At 38.7% G+C, this 17,940-nt stretch overlaps 1 protein-coding gene across 4 annotated transcripts in view; it reads right to left on the bottom strand.

The window, feature by feature from the left end:
* Prkd3 (protein kinase D3) overlaps window positions 1–17,940 on the bottom strand; it is a 65,493-nt gene that overhangs the window by 10,292 nt on the left and 37,261 nt on the right. For all 4 annotated transcript variants that reach the window (XM_050163546.1, XM_050163548.1, XM_050163549.1 and 1 more), the window contains 9 exons: window positions 16,472–16,664; window positions 15,828–15,905; window positions 13,252–13,435; window positions 12,188–12,311; window positions 8,908–8,985; window positions 7,435–7,711; window positions 4,349–4,401; window positions 2,291–2,363; window positions 288–394 (listed from right to left, as the gene is read on the bottom strand). In XM_050163546.1, coding sequence (XP_050019503.1) covers window positions 288–394; window positions 2,291–2,363; window positions 4,349–4,401; window positions 7,435–7,711; window positions 8,908–8,985; window positions 12,188–12,311; window positions 13,252–13,435; window positions 15,828–15,905; window positions 16,472–16,664 — 1,167 coding nt within the window. The remainder of the gene's footprint in view (window positions 1–287; window positions 395–2,290; window positions 2,364–4,348; window positions 4,402–7,434; window positions 7,712–8,907; window positions 8,986–12,187; window positions 12,312–13,251; window positions 13,436–15,827; window positions 15,906–16,471; window positions 16,665–17,940) is intronic.

Genomic DNA, 17,940 nt, shown 5'->3' with positions numbered 1-17,940 from the left:
TCCCTGAATGAATTACGACTGGATACTTCCTATCTTTAGAGATTTCACTCAGGAAAAAAAAAATCTAATCAAACTAGTATTACAGAATAAAATACTAAAACAAGCCTCCTTTAAACTTTTAAACATTATTGCAATCTTTTAAAAAAAAGGACCTGCACTGTTCAGTATTCAAAACATCAAAATCAGCCTCCAAACCTATCCTTATCAGCATCATCAAAAATATTCACTCAGAAATCAAAACTCAAGTCTATGTAAGCCATTTTAATTTTTTTTTGTTTTGTTTTTACCTGTAAAATAGCGACTTCATTCCGGAGTTGACTTTCTTGCTTTGTGGGGAATCTCATCTTATCAATTACTTTAATAGCCACATCCCTTCCAGTCTTTCTGTGTTTTCCTGTTCAAGAACAGAACAGAATCAAACGGGCAGCTATGGCAGCTATATCAGAACAGGAAAGCTTTACTGGGACGTTGTTCAGACTGAAATTTAATGTATTTACTCTTGCATTTTCTGTTGCTCATTTTCTTTTCTACAGTCTTAAGAAATGAGATGCCCTGTAATAAAGGCAATTTCATGACCTGAAACGTCTAACATCTTCGTGAACTTTCTTGCTGAGAAGTAACAGACTATGTTAAATAAATAAGTTTTTAAGTGCCCTAAGTCTTCAGAGACTGTCAAGATGGAAATAATGTATTTTATTTTATTTAGGTTCACTAACTTTATTTAACTTTATTTTTAGTTAGGTTCAGCAGAGTGATTACGTTATAGCCTCAAACTCCAGATCTTTATATTTTAGACATAAAATAAGTATGTAATAGTATCTCATTCATTCATTAAAATGAATTAGTTGCCTTGTATTTATTAAGTGAGGTCACTGTTTAAATGCTACAGTTTAAGAGGTGAAAAACAGAAGATATATTTATTTATTAGCTCCAGTTAACACACAAGTGATTGGTTTTCTACTAATCTATTAACTTGAAAATTACAACTGTTTTAAGGACACAGGCCCCAAAATGTGACTGATTTAAGAGGGCATGTTTGGAAAGATGCCAGCAGTACTTCAGACCATTTTCTCTTCCTTCAGTGAGGTCTTACAGAGACATCACTAGTCTAAAAGGGACAAATTTGAAGTTACAAACCAGTGTTGTGTCTATGTGTAAAACTCACATGTTTTCTGTGTAAAACATAATGGCAGATACTGGGAATACAAGGAAAGCCCAGAATCTCTAAAGCTACCTTCAAAGTTCAGTAGGAAGATGAGAGAAACCCAAAGTGTTACATGCACTACAGCATAAGGATGTGGCAGGAGCACCATGGGAGCACACTGCACTTACTCCATGAAGGTGGGATGGGGAGAAAGCACATGAGCCTGCAAACAAAGGAATGTCCACCAGAGGAGCACAGGATGGAGAAGGGCAGAGGGGCAGTCCAGAGGTGTGCAAGTGTGACTGGAAGAAGTAAAAAGGAACTTCGGTTAGAGTGGAGGCTACACAACAAGAAGAGAGTGACCACAGAGAGAGTGGGCTTCGGGATGTACGAATGCTAGTATCAGATGTTGATTTTCTGAAAGGCTCACTCCAAGAGTGTGAAAGAAGGGTCCAACCAAAGGAGGAAGCAAGGGATGGCAAAGAGTTGACATTCTATCTTGGATTATTGCTAATAAAGTACTTTCATGTACACCTTAGTTCTAATTCCAGTAAGTCTATGAGCAGTGGATTCAGTTTCCTAGTTTCATCAAGCAGATGAGATACTGAGACACACGGAGGCTAAATAGTTTCATCAGCACCCTTTACCACAGAGCATAAGGAGTTCAGATATTCACCAGTTGTGGTGGCACATGCCAGCAGGACTTGCTGAAAGAGGCAGAGGCAGGAGAATCATGAGCTCGAGGCCAGCCTGGGCTACACATTAAAAAAAAAAAAAAAAAGAGTTCAGCTAGTCAGACCTGATAGAAAATTCATGTCAATAGAAAATGAATACTGCTTCGCACTGGAAACTAGTGGGGAGCATACTTGAGTGAACAGTCCACACAGCCCAACACTAACACATCTTTACATGTGATCTTTAAGAAGAGGGAGACTTACTATAAAAATAATTTCCTGATTCTGTTACTTTTAGAATTTTCCAACTGAAATGAAGTGATACTGTTTTACCAGAAAGGACTTAGTTAAGAGGATGCAAGCCAACCTTTGAGGAAAAGGGAGCTTAACAAAACTGTGAGCTACAAGAATAACAGCCGTCTTAATAGTTACAGTTTAGAAACCACACATATAAAAGGCTGTACTTGCTTACCTCCATAAACAATGCCAAACTGGCCAGAACCAAGCACCTCATCTGCAAAGATCTGGTAAACACTGCTGATGTCCTATCAAGGAAGTAAGCAAATACCATAAATGTCTCTGAATCATATAATTAAACACATTTTTTATATTTATTTATTATGTATACAATATTCTGTCTATGTGTACGCCTGCAGGTTAGAAGAGGGCACCAGACTCCATTACAGATGGTTGTGAGCTACCATGTGGTTGCTGGGAATTGAACTCAGGACCTTTGAAAGAGCAAGCAATGCTCTTAACCTCTGAGCCATCTCTCCAGCACCCAATTAAACACATTTTAATTTTTATGTTAGAGCAAAAAGTTTTCTATGCTGATCCCTGGAGGTTGCTGGTCACCCAGTTTGCCTAACCAGTCAGTGAGCCCCAAGCTAGTGAGTGAACATACGTACGCATGCGCACACACACACTCAACAGGAATGATGACTAAGTTTGCCCTGGAACCAGTTTGCCTAATCAGTGAGCCTCAAGCTAGTGCAAGAACACACACACACATAGACACAGACACACAGACACACAGACACACACGGTGAAGGCTGTTTGACAGGAGGAATGATGCCTGAGTTTGCCTTGGCCTCTACATCTCTACATATACAAATACACCTAGACCCATATCCAAAATCAACACCTAAATTTACACTGAAATTGAGATGTGTGTGAAATTCTAACACAAATCCACTCACTCAATGCTCCTCCCTCCTCTTTTTTGGTTACTGTTTGCTGCTCTCAGAACATTCAAATACTAACGTGGAGTGTGGAGCGCCAGAACTGCATTATGGGCACGACTGGTAAAAGGTGAATATATAAGCCCATTTAACATATTCAAAGCTTCAGCCTTGAAGCAAACACCAGTGAATGTGTATATGCATATATGTTAAGTTGTAATAAAGACTTTAAAGGTTGTAAGAATCATTTGTATAAGCTTATCAACCTCAATTCAATTTTTAATTTAAGTGATGAAATTTTGGTTCTAAACCAATGAGCCAAGGGGCATTCAAAGCAAATGAGGCCAAAGCTGAATCTTTCCTGCTCAGCCATGGATGCACATCTCTCTAGGCTCCTGAGGAGTCATCCAGACGTGTCCTCTCACATTCTTAGGGTTCCCCTTTCTCTGCTCAAGGTGGAATTTATTTTAGACATTACCAGGGTGACACAGGGGTTATATCTCCTGATGCTTATTATCTCTTCCTGACTAGAATTCATTCTCGACTCCATCTCAGAAAGCCCCACGCTTCTGTTAGAACACTATAATAGCTTGAAACTCCAGGTGAGAGAGGTTCTTATCCGAGAACAACACAAAACGACTTTATAGTATTTCCGTTTGTTTCTTTCAATCTGATCCAAGAGGTAGAAAAGTATGGCTCCTGGCTCTTCCCCTGTGGCTTAATCCATGGTTAAGTTTTTAAAATAACTGGACAAATCAAAGTAATAATTTGTGATATGTGAATAGCATGAGATTCATATTTCAGTGCCACACATTTATTAAAATAGTCACACTCATTCCTGTGTAGGTATTTGCTAAAGTGGCCAAAGTTGGGTAGACTCTACCATGTAACTATTTAATATCTGGTCCTTTACATAAAGAGGCTGTCATACTGCTACAAAAGTTAGTGTGCTTACACACAGCAAACTTAATCTACTCACTGAGGGTCCTCCATTTGCTTTCTATGCATGCATGAATGTCTCCCAGCTCACTCCCTCAAAACTGGGCTAACCCAGTCCGTCCTCTGAGCAGAGCTCAGGCTGCACTTCTCCTTAGGAAGCCTTCTCTGTGATCAGGATAAAGGAACTCCACCTCATGACAAAGCGCACCACTGTGTGGTTCTCATGCTACCTTAATTTCTAACCTAAAGCAGAACTGCTAGCTCAGGACAGCATGACTACAAAGTTTAGCTTTGTATCTTAGCAACTGCTCAGTACTTGGGGACATAGACTTAATCCTGGTAAGACTTTCACATTAATTTCTTTGTTTTAAATATCTGGCCTGCACATATTGGATCTAATTATTGCTTACCACATTCTCCTGAACCTGGGAGTTAGATACGGAGATACTGATGGCCAGATCTTCTGTAAAATATAAGAATGAAATGAGAAAAAGCACAAAAATTAGTATGTGACTTAATATAATTTACTAGCATGAAAATCAATAGTGTATTAAACTTAAAAATACATCAATACAGATAATGTATTCAATAAAATGTTATATCAATACTAATCTACCCACAAGAACTGAGTAAATAAAATGACAAATCTATATAAAATAATACTCTAAATATTTAGTAAACAACATAGAACCATAACTATGGAGTCAGAAAACTAGCCATGATGTCATATTATGGGCAGCGTTGGCATGGATCAGAAATAGAGCATTTGTCTATTATGTGAGAAGTGTAAGGCCCTGGATTCAGTTACCAGCACTGTCAGAATCAAATGAAGAGAAAACAAGCTGTAGGGTAGCAGGGTCTGAATTAAAAATAAAAATGTTACTTCTGGGGAGTGAGTGCTGTAGGCTGGGGAATGAGGACTGTAATATTTATATCTCTATTCTGCTTATACTGTTTTAAAACTGTAGTGGATTTTAATTGTATTTTAATAAATAAAGACTGCCTGAAGATCTGAGAGTAAAACAGTCCCACTGGGTTGCCTTACAGACCAGATTATGGTAACACGCACCTTCAATCTCAGTAGCCACAATGACATACACCTTTAATCCAGTAGCCACACTAGTTGCCATAGAAACTGGGCGGTGCATGCCTTTAATGATAGTGGTGCACACCTTTAATCCCAGCCCTAGAGAAGATTATAAAATGGGAGGAAACAGCTCTCAGAACACACTCTCCTTTTGAGATTCCAGGAAGTAGGATCTCCATTTCAGACTGAGGTCAAGACAGTGGCTGGCTGTTTTGCTTTCTGGATCTTTAGGTTGAACCTCAATTTCTGACCCTGAGCTTTTATTAATCGTGCTTCATAAAATATAAAAAAAAATGCATCTGGAGATGGTTCAATGATTAAGAACACTGCCTGTTCTTAAAGAGGACCTGGGTTTGAGTCCCAGCACCCACAGGGTGGCTCACAATAATCTGTAGTTCCAGTCCTAGCAGATCTGATACCCTCTTCTGGCCTCTGAGGGCAATCATTCACATATGTAGTTCATAGACATACATAAAGGTAAAACAGTTGTGCACATTTTTTAAAAAGCTCTCTTAATTTTCACTAAAAAGCTTAAATTAGATAAATTTATACAGTGGTACTGAAGTATACCATTATGTAATCCAGACTGGCCTGAAACTCTCTACAAAGACCATGTTGGCCTCAAAGACATACACCTGCCTCTACCTTCTGGAGTTCTGGACTTGAAGGAGCATACCACCACACCCTGAAAGTAATTCAGATCTTTAAACAACAATCAGGAAAAGGCACAAACAGAATTAACGTGTCTGCCACTGCCTTTCAGTGGCCAGTTTCATTTTTTCTCCATGGTCTTGCTATCTGGATTCATCCAGTTTTAATTTCTATAGGTTCCAGACTGGCTATTGTATAGATGGCCAGAGGAACAAAGCAGGAGCAATACTAGGTAAGTGCCAGGCACTATGCCAAGTACACTGTGTACATCTATTTTTCTTCCCACTTTAGATGACAGAGTCCAAGATCACACAGCAAAGTAAGCAACAGCAATGAGTCTACATTCTCCTACGATTCTGCCTCAGAGATTTTGAATATTAAAAATAAAATGTGTGTCTCTATCATTTCTAGGGGGAGGGATCTTAGTTTTGGTTAAATGTTATTTTGTCTAAATCTTCCCAGAACTTAAATACTGTTAAGTATTTACCATCCACTTCCCTATCCTGTCTCAGGTCACACTGAACAGCAAGGATACACATGACTACAACCTTCATCCTTCTGATTACCCCTGTCTCCCAAGTGAAGGCAAGACTACCTCCTCTCCTTCCTCATTCACCTCTGCCTATCCTAGTCTTGACTGCAGCCCAAATTCCAAACCGTAATTTCTATTATGAAATCTCTACTTTTCCTATCCAGATCTCAGTTTCCACAGCGAAGCATTCCTTATTTGGTTCCTGTACTGTATTTTGCTACTTCCTAACACCCGTATAAATCATATTCCCTTAAATAGCTTTTATTATTTCTCTTCTGGATTTTAGTTCAAGGCCTAACATAACGCACAAAGCAGTTGCATAAAATAATATAGGTAAACTGAGATACACTTTATTTGGAAAGTAATTGATACTTATTTCAATATAATGAATGAGTTATGTTTCTCTATAATTCTCTATAGACATTATTACAACAAGGTAAAAGTGATACTATATGATAATTTATTTACTATTATTCATTCAACCTTTATTTAACTTGGGTTTAATTTTATAACTTGTGTTGGTGTAATACCCTCTCTCACTCTCTCTGAGACAGAATATCACTATGGCCCTGGCTGGCACTCGCTTTACAGGCCAGGCTGGCCTCTAACTCATAGATCCACATGTCTCTGCCTCTCCATTGCTGGAATTAAAGTCATGTACCACCATGGCCACCTCAGTATCATTTTAATTTCTGTCCTAATTAACTTAAAAGTAACATCATTGTGACTTAACAGGTTTTATGTGTATAATGTAAACACAGTACTTTATTACAGATTTATATGCCAGCAGGAAATAAAGTACCAACACTTAATCGCATGAGACTTCATTGATGCTAAGTACTGTAGCACTGTTCTTTATCTGGTTCCACTTAACAATAACAATTCTACAAAGTAGCTACTATTATAGAGGCAAAAAAAAAAAATACCTATCTCAGATCGGACAGAGAGCAGGCTGGTAGATGCAGAGCTTAAATGTAAGGAGATAAATTCTGTAGGCAGTTGTGGCTAGACACTGAGTCGTCACTCACATATGTATTCATGCATATGTACATATGAATGACATCCAGTGTAACTTTATGAAATCATTATCTAAAATGGTATTTCCTATTAAAGATAGAACTTAAACATTAAAAATGCAAAATAGAAAAAGAAAAAAAGAGCACAGCCACTCAAGTATATCACAAATGCTCAAGACAAGGAGAAGCCACCAAGGTATTTCCACTTACTGTGGTCTTTCCCTTGACCTGGAGAAGTGCAAACACTCGCTTGAGGAGTTACAGGCATGAGGGCCTGGCGAATTGCTTTTTCCCAGCTTTGTGCTACATCGAGTCCCACTCCAGTGGCAGCGAGAACAGGGTTGTGAGAGCTGCTCCCATTGTTCTCCCCAACAAAGTACACCACAGTATCAGTGATGATTTCAAAACAGTGTGGGTTACTGCCTTGTGAAATGCTGGTGAAATCTTGAGGAGAAGATATGCGGAGAATTTCTGAAAGTGGGATTTCCTGAAATAAAAGTTAGTCATTGAAAAACTATGAATACATACTATACTTGGTTTTATTCTTTAAATACACTAAAGAATCAAAGATAAGCATGTTTATGAATGCCACTAAGACCAACACAGTATACGGCATATGGATTACATTATGGTATGTCTGTCTTAAGTGTCCAGCAATGCTAGAGGCAGCACATACAGTATTAGAGACTCAGGGCACAGGAGATGTGTAATGTGCTAGACAGGCAAGCATGAGGACCTGTCAGATTCCCAGAGCTGGAGGGTGGCAGGCAGGGACAGATGGATCTCCGGGAGCTCATTGGCTGGCTGGTCTTTCCAAAATAGTGACCTCCAGACTTAGTGAAAGATCCCATCTTAAAAAATAAGGTAGAGGGGCTAGAGAGATGGCTCAGTAGTTAAGAGCACTTTCTACTCTTGCAGAGGACTTGGGTGTAGTTCCCACCCACATGGTAGCTCACAACTACCTGTAATCCTAGTTACAGAGGACCCAATACCCTCTTCTGGCGACTATGGGTCCCAGGCATGCACACAGTGCATATACACAGAGATAAAACACCCATACACATAAAAAAAAGATCTTATACTTCAAGAAAAAGTAGACAGAAACAAGGAAGACATCTGACATCCATCTCTGTTCTTGCATGTACCTGCAGATGCAATGTGTATGCACGGGTGTACATGCATGTTCACACACAAACACACATATACATAGACAGTGAAATAAGGGAGAGACTTGGGGAGGAGCAGATCATTAGGACGCAGGCAGAAAAGCATATGGAGGAGGTAGTTTTCCTCCATATCCAACACTCGTCACCTTCAATGAGTCAGTGCCACTCAATAGCTGTGTCTCTGTGACTGCTCTTCTACAGGCAATACCCTTAAGCTGAGCAAGAAAAAGAATCCCGGGCAGTGAGGTTGCTCATGCATTCCTTCTAGTCTATACGTTGGCCTAAACCATCAATTAGTTCAGTCCAAATATTAGGCCAAAAACCATAGGCAATTCAGCTTTTTTAGTCTGTGTGTACGTGAAATGGAGTTGAAGAGCAGCTGTTCCAACAAGGACCTAAAATGACCACTGTAAACTATATTAGGCAGTCATAAGGATATTCACATAAATATGAAGTTAACCATATAAAACTTGACTGAAAAACCAGAAAATACTATTATAAAATGCAAAACCCTTACCTTATAATATTTTGATCCAGATTCATTTTGAAACAATGTTAGACATTTGCTATCAAGTCTCCAATAATGCCTCTTCCTCTATTAAAAACAGAAGTTAGAAAATGTGGTTCAAAAACTACTCCTTCCAAAATACTTGCACTTTCCCTTGAGTATCCATTCCTCTACTTTGAGTAGGCTTAAACAATGGGGCTTGAAATTCCAAAATATAGAAAAGAAACCTAGTGAAAATTACCACTCTCACAGTGACTCCCATCCTATCCTACTCTTCCCCAAGCAAGCTATGTTGTTAGGTCTTGAGGGACCCTTTTGTAGACAGTCACACAAACGTCTATGGATTATTTACATGCATAGATTTATGTAATTGACTTATATGCTAAATTTCTCAAAAGATAGACACAGAGCTTCTTCCTGAGCACCAACAGCCAAGTGGTTCTCAGGCTCCAACCATCTTGTTTACCCAGTTCCCGGTGCCTACAGGTAAGGGCTTCCAGGATGCAGAGCCCCCAGACCCACACTTCTCCAGTTCCCCTAGCTCCAGCTGACAGACCTGGGATGCACTTAAGCCAGGTCAAAGGTTTCTCAACTGGTCAATGTGCTGAGAACAAAAAGACTCAGTTCTAAACAGGACATTGATATTTAGCCAATCACTACCAGGGCTCAGACATCACACAGCAGGCATAAAGAGCCAGGTTGGGAGGAGCCCTGTGAAATGCCACCTTCAGGGAATGGCACGGCTTTGCAATCATACTCATAGCAACTGTGGTTACTCTGCACAAGACTAAACCAGATCAAGCCAGACAAAATCCTGGTATAGGTGGAGTGGATGATCCTTAGGTTTCTCCCCTTAATGAGGAGTCGTTAATAGTGGACAGTTGCTGGGAGAGGGGGAATAATTCACTTCTTTTGAGGATATGGACGCTGGTAGGGTTTGCATACTCCAGTGGGTGGCCATATATCCAGGCATTTATTGGTAGTATTCATTAACTTGACTTCGTGTTTATTATACACACAGAAAGACATGAAGTTGAAAGGGTGATGTGTTGGGGGACATGGGAAAAATGGAGTAGATATATTTCACTGACTGTATACATATATGAAATCCTTAAAAATACAGAAAAAATTAAAAAGATATAAAAACTGTTTTGATAGTGTTTTATTTTACATTTGACTTGACCTGATTTAGTTGTATCCCTAACACAAAGGTGACTACTCAGACCAGTGGTTCTCAACCTTCCTAATGGTGTAACCCTTTAATACGGTTCCTCATGTGGTGACCCCCAATCATAAAATTATTTTCATTGCTACTTCATAACTATAACTTTGTTTCTGCTATGAGCTGCAACGTAAATATCTGTGTTTTCCAATGGTTCTAGGCGACCCCTGTGAAAGGGTTGTTTGACCCGCAAAAGGGTCATGATCCACAGGCTGAGATTCACCGACTTTCTAACTGCACTGTATTATGAAAATTTTGATTTCTGATGTACCAAAAAAAAAAAGAAAATTGTTATGTCAGTGCAAATTGAAGTTAATATTTCTTTTATTACAAAGAAAACCACACTTTATGTATAAGAGTAATTTTATTTCCCTTTCTGTGATTTCTCCTTTCTTATTAATTTGCCTTTTTATTGGGTTGTAGTATTTTTTATTGTCAATTTGTTGGCTTTACTCACAATTCTTGATTAGTTCTTATTTAAAGTGTAAGTTGAAATGCCCTTTTCAGTTTGCCATTTGTCTTGTCTTCAGGTTGCCATAGAGAATTTCTTTCATGAGATTGGTTAACTGATCTCCCCTCTCCAATATGGTCTTTATAAAATAACTCTTCCATGTTTCTTCTGGTGGTTTAACTTGAGACCATTTAAGTCGTTAATCTATTTAGTTTTATTACATGTAAAGTGTGATTTATGTTATAGTCATTTCCACCCCAAACAGCTATTTGGTTATCCCAATACTATTTACTGAATTACCCATCATTAGACATACCAGTAAACTCTCAAAATGTGTGTTTATATTTTTTAAACTCCGGCTGAAAGGACACGAATTATAAACAAACGGAAAAATACTCAGTCATAATCTGTACTGCTGGCACCATATGAAAACCTTACTGAAACCACCTAAATATATTAAACACTTTGTATGTTTTAAATATTTTTATTTTTTGAGCATTTTATAGATGCATATAATGAATTTTGATCATTCTTACCATCATTATTCCCCCCAACTCTGTCCAGTTCTCACACCCACCTCCCCAATTTTGTATCACCTATAGTTCAACTGGTGCCACCCATAAATTCCTGGGTATGGGGCCATTGAAGATGCATGGCTGACCTACTAGGAGCCATAACCTTAAAGATGATCAAGTCTCCCTCCCTCAAAGCCCTTGGCTAGAACAGGAGCTTGTGAGCTGGAACGGTGACCGGCTTGATCTTGTACAGGTAGCCACAGTTGCTGGAGGTCATGAACACAGCAGTTTCAACATGTCCAGAAGACACTGTTCACTTGGGTCCTCCCCAACTCTGATTCTTACAATCTTTCTGCCCCTCTTTTGCAATGGTCCCTGGAGTCTTGGGGAGAAGAGCAGGTCTGATGTGACTGAACACGCCATAGAAACTTACTTTCTGGGATGTGACCAGTGGCAAGTTCCTGCGTTAACTGTCACCCTCTGCACAAAGAGACTTCCCTGAGGAGGTCTGAACACTGCAGCAATCTAACTTTGTATTGTTCTTAAAAGACTTAAATACTCAGCAAATTTTAATGGCTACTGTTCTGACTGCTTACTATATGCCAAACATTGTCCTAAGCTCTTCTTATATATACTGGCTCATTTGGATGTACAAGAAAGTACTACTATTACACAGACTTTATAGACAGAGAAACGGAGGCATAAAAAGAAGTAACTGTACCATGTTTACAGTTTTGGTGACAGACTTACGAGGGCCTAGCTCTGAAGCCAGCATTTTTGACGACTCTACTCTGCTGTCTTCCTCTGCCGCTCGACTAAACTTTACAATTCCTCCCTTTTGCTTACACTGATCCAAAGAGAACATGCACATTTACATTGCTTATACACATAAAACAGTTGTTTCCTACCTTACTATAGATGACTATTCAAATGCAATTCCAATTTTTTCCATCTTTAGCTAGAATCATTACTCATAACTTTTACACATTTCTATATTGTATATAATGTCTCAATATATATTTCATCCTTAATTTTAAAAGGCATAAAGTAAAAATCGCTATCCAGTTTTACTAGCACATCCAATTGTAGGTGATTACTGACCAGGTTATCCCTGCTGGTATAATGGACCATCCACCCTTCCTTCACCATTGTGCTGCTCTTCCTCTTTGTGTGCTTGATGGACTGTACAACCCTCATCAATGGAATATTATTGCTGGTGGATGGACTAAAAAATATTTAAATTTATGATCAATATTTTCAGTATCTGTTTATAAAGTATCATACATACTATATATAGCCTCATCAAAATTTTCAAAGATTACTGAGCTAATGTTTTTCAAAATATTATAAGACAACGACTTAAGAAGAAAATGAGTTAGTCTTGTTACACTGATGCACAGTTAGCGTATCAAGTTCCTATAACACTGTAACTAAGAGTTTGTCAAGATCTTTTCTGGAAGGCCGTGGACACACATGAGAGGATAGGGAAGGGAGGGGAGATGACGGCTGCAGCAGAAGGATCTTCCAGTCAGGTGACCTGGAGCCTGGGGAATTCATTTGGGTTTGCTGTTGAGGAATTTTCTTGCCCTAGGCAGAAGAATAAATTCATAAAGCAAAACATGTTTACTCAACTTCACTGGGTTCAAATTTCAAAATTAGTAATCAGTTGATCATATTAAAGAAAAATGTTATTAAGAGAAATTACTTATAGATATTAAGAAAATTAAATATTGTAGTAAGTAAAATCAGGTCAAGTAAAATTGTATCTGGAGAAAACGTGCAATTTGGTGTATGTGTATGAAAACATCTCAGGAATGCATTCTTCGCTGCTCATTTCACCACCTGGTAACCTGTATGTGTGAAGAAACCGGGTTGTTCCATTAATGATTTAACACTGCCTTGAGGTAGCTGCTCCATAGATGGATATTTTATCCAGACTATTAAATAAAGTCCTCTTCTTTTCAAGAACGTAAAAATTCTTGTACTTTCTATCTTGAGTAGATAGCAAAAGTGATAGAACTTATTTTAGTGGTGCATGCAAAAAAGAATTAGCCTATTTAATTAGATTTTAAATTACATTTAAAATTCCACTTAAAGAAATGCCACCTTTCCTTAATGGAGATGCTGACCTGCCTTTGCTCTTGGCAGCAGCTTAGTGTTATTACCTGATTGTCTTAACAGTCTCCTCATCTCGCTCCACGTCAACGTCAGTCGGGTCCAGGAAGAACATTTTGTCTTCTGGTGGGGATGGCTCCTCTGAGTCATCTAAGCCCCTGCTACCGTCGCTGTTCACATCGTTACTGTCAATATCCATGGGTATATCTGCATCAGTTCCCAGACTGGAAGGCTCTAGGAGAGTTTTAAATGAACTGCAGTTTAATATTGATAGAGTATCAATGCATTTAATCAGATCAGTCTTAAAATTAACTAGGAAAAAAGTTTTAAAACTTGAGAAAATTATCCTTGAAGATTCAAGATGAGGGAGTCTTTGCTTGTTTCTTACTTTTTTGTGTGCTGGGGATCAAATCCAAGGCCTTGCAAATTCTAGGCAAGAGCTTTATCACTGAGAAAGTATATGCAGAAAACATCAGATAAGGGAGTTGTATTCAGAATACTTACTGAAATTCTATAATTCACTAATAAAAGATAAAACATTTATTTAAATGCTGATGGGCTGTAAGCCAGCACAGTGACTTTGGAAGGCTGGCAGGTCTTCAGGATGTTAAACAGTCCCTGCCCAAGTTAAATGAAAACGTGCCCACAGAAGTAATACTAAAGTGCACAGTGACAGTATCCCTGACACCCACGGAGGTACACCTCAGACACCCACTGACTGGTAACTGCAAAAATAAACTTTGGTTATTTCTCTGAGAGTGGTATCATTTGTCCATAAGAAGAATGAAATACTGAGATAGTTACAGTGTATATGAACTCTGAAAACATTATGCTAACTAAAAGGAGATACTCATTAGCCTACATATTTATTATATAACTGTATTTATACACAATTTCTAAAATAGACTAACATAAAAGTAGAAAGTTGTGTACTGGCTGCCAGAGGCCATTGGAGAGGAGATGAGTGGGACGGGACTATGAACTACATAACTGTGGAGGGAAATGAAAATTCCTAACATTAGACAGAGGAATGGCTGCCTAACTTTGTGAATATAACAAATGGGTAAACATAAAACAAACAAGCTAGATCTCAGCAAAGCTGCTAAAAACAAAGTCTATCAAATCGTTATGCCACCTATAAATGAAAGAATTATTAGTATGTCAAATTAGAAAAAAATAAGGCATTTGAACAGGCAATGCAGTGGGGGCTGGGGTATACAAATAACAAAACAAATACTTGAAAGATGTTCAAACTCATAAGTAAGCGAAGAAATGCAAATTAAAATGAAAAAACATTGTTTAAAATCCACTTATTAAAAGGTAGAAAATCACAAAAAAAAAATGAGTTAACTATAAAGCTAGACAAGACTTTAGGCATGGGAAAAACCAGTGATACTCTACCAATGATGTCAACTAGCTATGGTGTAAATGACAGGTTTTACCCAAAACCTGTGTATTAAATCTACCTTCTAAGGTAATGGTATCCAAAGCCTTCGGGAGGTGATCAGTTGCGAAGGCTCCTATGATGTGCATTGGTGCTCAAAAACCCTCTTTGCACATTCCAGCATGTTACCATGGAGCTAAGTGGTGTCTTCCATGAACCAGAGGGAAGACTCCTGCCAAACTCAGAATCTGCTGGCGTCCTGGATTTCTCAGCCTTCAGAACTACGGGAAATTAGTTTCTGTTGTTTACGAACTACCCCATCTATGATATTTAATACCAGACCCAAGACAACTGAGAGCCATGGAAAATACACAGAAAATGTTAATTAGATTCTCAAGGAGTTGGATTTTCAATCCTTAGCCTATTCCTAGAGGTTTCCTTACATTTACTGTTATCGCCGGTATAAACTGTTAAAGGAAAATGATGTCAGAAGCCTAAAGCCTAAAGCCCTGTCCCTCCCTCCCTTCCTTCCAAAAGTGGGTAATGGCTTTGCTAGCACTCTCTGGGAGAAAGACGGTCATAGATTACTTGAAAGAAAGACCAAAGAGCCAGAAACAGGTTCAAATTCTAGCTTTGCCATTTCTTAGCCCTAATTATTGGGCAAATTAGTTAATGTCTTTGTGTTTTAGACATTTATTAGGATTACCTCAGAGGGATGTTCTTACATTTAAAAGTCAATAATTTCAGAATAAAGGCAACAGCAAGATTGTAAAAGTGCATCTGGAAGCCACTATGGAGCACCATTGGATACTGGAGGCCGCAGAGGAGCAAGGGGCGAAAGGAAAGATGGAAAGGCATTAACTACTAATGACAGCATCAGTGATCTCCGTTTTCTGCTCAGTTATTAAGTCAGAAGAAAACCCTGAACAGGGCGCTGGAGAGATGGCTCAGAGGTTAAGAGCGTTGATTGTTCTTCCAAAGGACCTGGGTTCAATTCCCAGCACTTACATGGGCAGCTCATAACTGTCTGTAACCCCACTATATGGGATCTGACTCCCTTACATGTACATACCTGCAGGCAAAACTTTAATGTACATAAAATTTAATGAACACTTAAAAAAAAAAAGAAAACCTTGAACAAAGCCAGTAAAACGAAGTATATAAACAACCTCACCCAGACAACATACGGAGTCATGACCTTTTCTAGGTTTTATAGAAGTTAACAAAGATATATAATTTTACCTCCATTGAAAGTAACCTCGCCAAGGCAGTCTCTTGGTACTTTTGATGCGCAGCGTTTATGGCAGTTGAATTTGCAATCTAAAATAAAAATATTCAGCTTGTCAGTTAAACAGGTAAGATCAGATATAATCACACTTCCTTTAGATCATGAGTCTTCCTCCCTCTAAGAACTCAAGTCTTGGAACATAGTCTGGTCTCAACTTCTGAAGGCATTTAATAGTTTTTCTTTTTTTTAACCCAGTTAGGGATCAGTTTCTTGTCTGTGTAATGAAGCTAACGCCAATGGTAGGATGCAAACACGCTAGCAGCTCCAGCCCTCCTTCTCTTCATGAGGAATCTACGGCATGCACAGATTTTCTACTTACCAGCCATGTGGCCTTATACTTAATTTAAATGAGAACAAATGCCTTTATTTCCCATGTAGTTGCTTGGATGGTTCCTTTTTTAAAAGTATAAAACACTAGAGATCAAAGTAATTTGGCTCTCATGTGTGTGTGTGTGTATACATATAATTCTCCCTTTCTTTTTTTAAGCTAACGGTAAGAACAATTTTTATAGTAAATGTTTCTGAAACTTAGATATTTTAAACTCGTATCTATTATAAAAACCACACATGAATCGTAGCGGAAACGTAAGCATCCTACCTTTGCACTGCATGCCCTGGCGGAAAAGGCCTTTGAGCAGCCGCTTGCAGTACTGACATATGGTCGGCCGGCCGTAGGAGTGGACGGCAAAGGTGTGTGGGACTTTGACTCTGCACATCACCATCTTTTCCATCCAGATTGGACGCCCACTCCAGGACGGGATTCTCTTGCTTGGTTCTTGGTGAGCATGTGACTAAAACATACGTAAATCTGTCAGTTTAAGTTAAGATTAAAAACAAAGGGTTGACAGCAAAGCTTAAGCACAATTTATTTATTGGGAATACTAAAGTACATACTCTTTAAGAATCTGAACGATTCCTAACACAAGAACAAAGTGTAGAAAAATTATTTTATTTGGATCATTTTTAAGAGCAGAGAAACTACCAGCAGATTTCAGTTTTTGGCACCTTTGAAAAGAAATATAGAGTTAAGACAGTGGCAGCGCTGGCTCCAGACTACCTAGGGAACTATCCATTTGACTTAATGGGGGGCAGTTCAATGGTAGTTCCGTCATCTGGATTATTTCTCTACATTGTCAGACACACTTGAAGAAGAGAGAGATCCTTGGTGTTGAGAAGAAGGCATTAAATGGTGAGCAAGGGAAGAACACAGGGTCCAATCATGAGTCCAAAACACCAATGATGTCTTGCCCTCCCACTCCTAGGGAAGGTCCAATGGACTTGAACAATTTCCCATTGCCATGAGTTGGCCTACAGTTTGCTCTCCTAGGGACTTTGACTTTGCGGTTGAGGTAGGCATTACTGCCAGTGGCATATTCCATAGCTTCCTACAATGGTTTATTCTATCACCAATAAATCAGGTTCCTCGGCCAACCAAATAGCTTTCTATTGTTTCTGTCCCCCAACCCTTCTGTGCATGTGAGCGCATATGCAAACACACACACACACACACACACACACACACACACACACACACACACCAAGCACGCACATACATGCACAATTAGTATTTGCCAGTTATAATTTAGCATTTTACAATAAAACTCAATACCTGACAAGGAATTTGTAACAGATGTTACTACCCATCCAGAGCTGACCAAGTAGTTGATCCCAGGAAAAGCAAAGAACTGAGGAATCACGGTCTCTGCTCATATTGTATTACTGAAAATAGCCCGAAACAAAATATAACTTCAAAATTTCCCAACAATTCTAGAATATGCTTGTAGGGATTTGAACTAAATTATGGCAGACAAACAGAAAAATAAACTGGACAGCATTAGTGATAGTAGTTAGATTTTAAGCAGCTCCTTGATATTGCAAATATTTTCCAGTTTTTGTTTTCTTCTTCCAAGTGAAGCTAAAAAATTAAAGAGCAATTAAAAATGTTTATGTAGCTTAGGAGACAAGTGGGTTTGTGTAGCTACAGCTCTCTAAACAAAGGGAATAATCAAACTAAATTATAGGCCAGCTCAGTGCAGCTCATTCCATTCACTGAATACACATCCACTG

Source organism: Alexandromys fortis, unplaced genomic scaffold, assembly GCF_014885135.2.
Source record: "Alexandromys fortis isolate MF-2015 unplaced genomic scaffold, M_Fortis_MF-2015_v1.1 scaffold_136, whole genome shotgun sequence".
Lineage (NCBI taxonomy): Eukaryota > Metazoa > Chordata > Mammalia > Rodentia > Cricetidae > Alexandromys > Alexandromys fortis.
The sequence above is the reverse complement of the archived record's forward strand: the minus strand, read 5'-3'. Positions and strand labels throughout refer to the sequence as shown.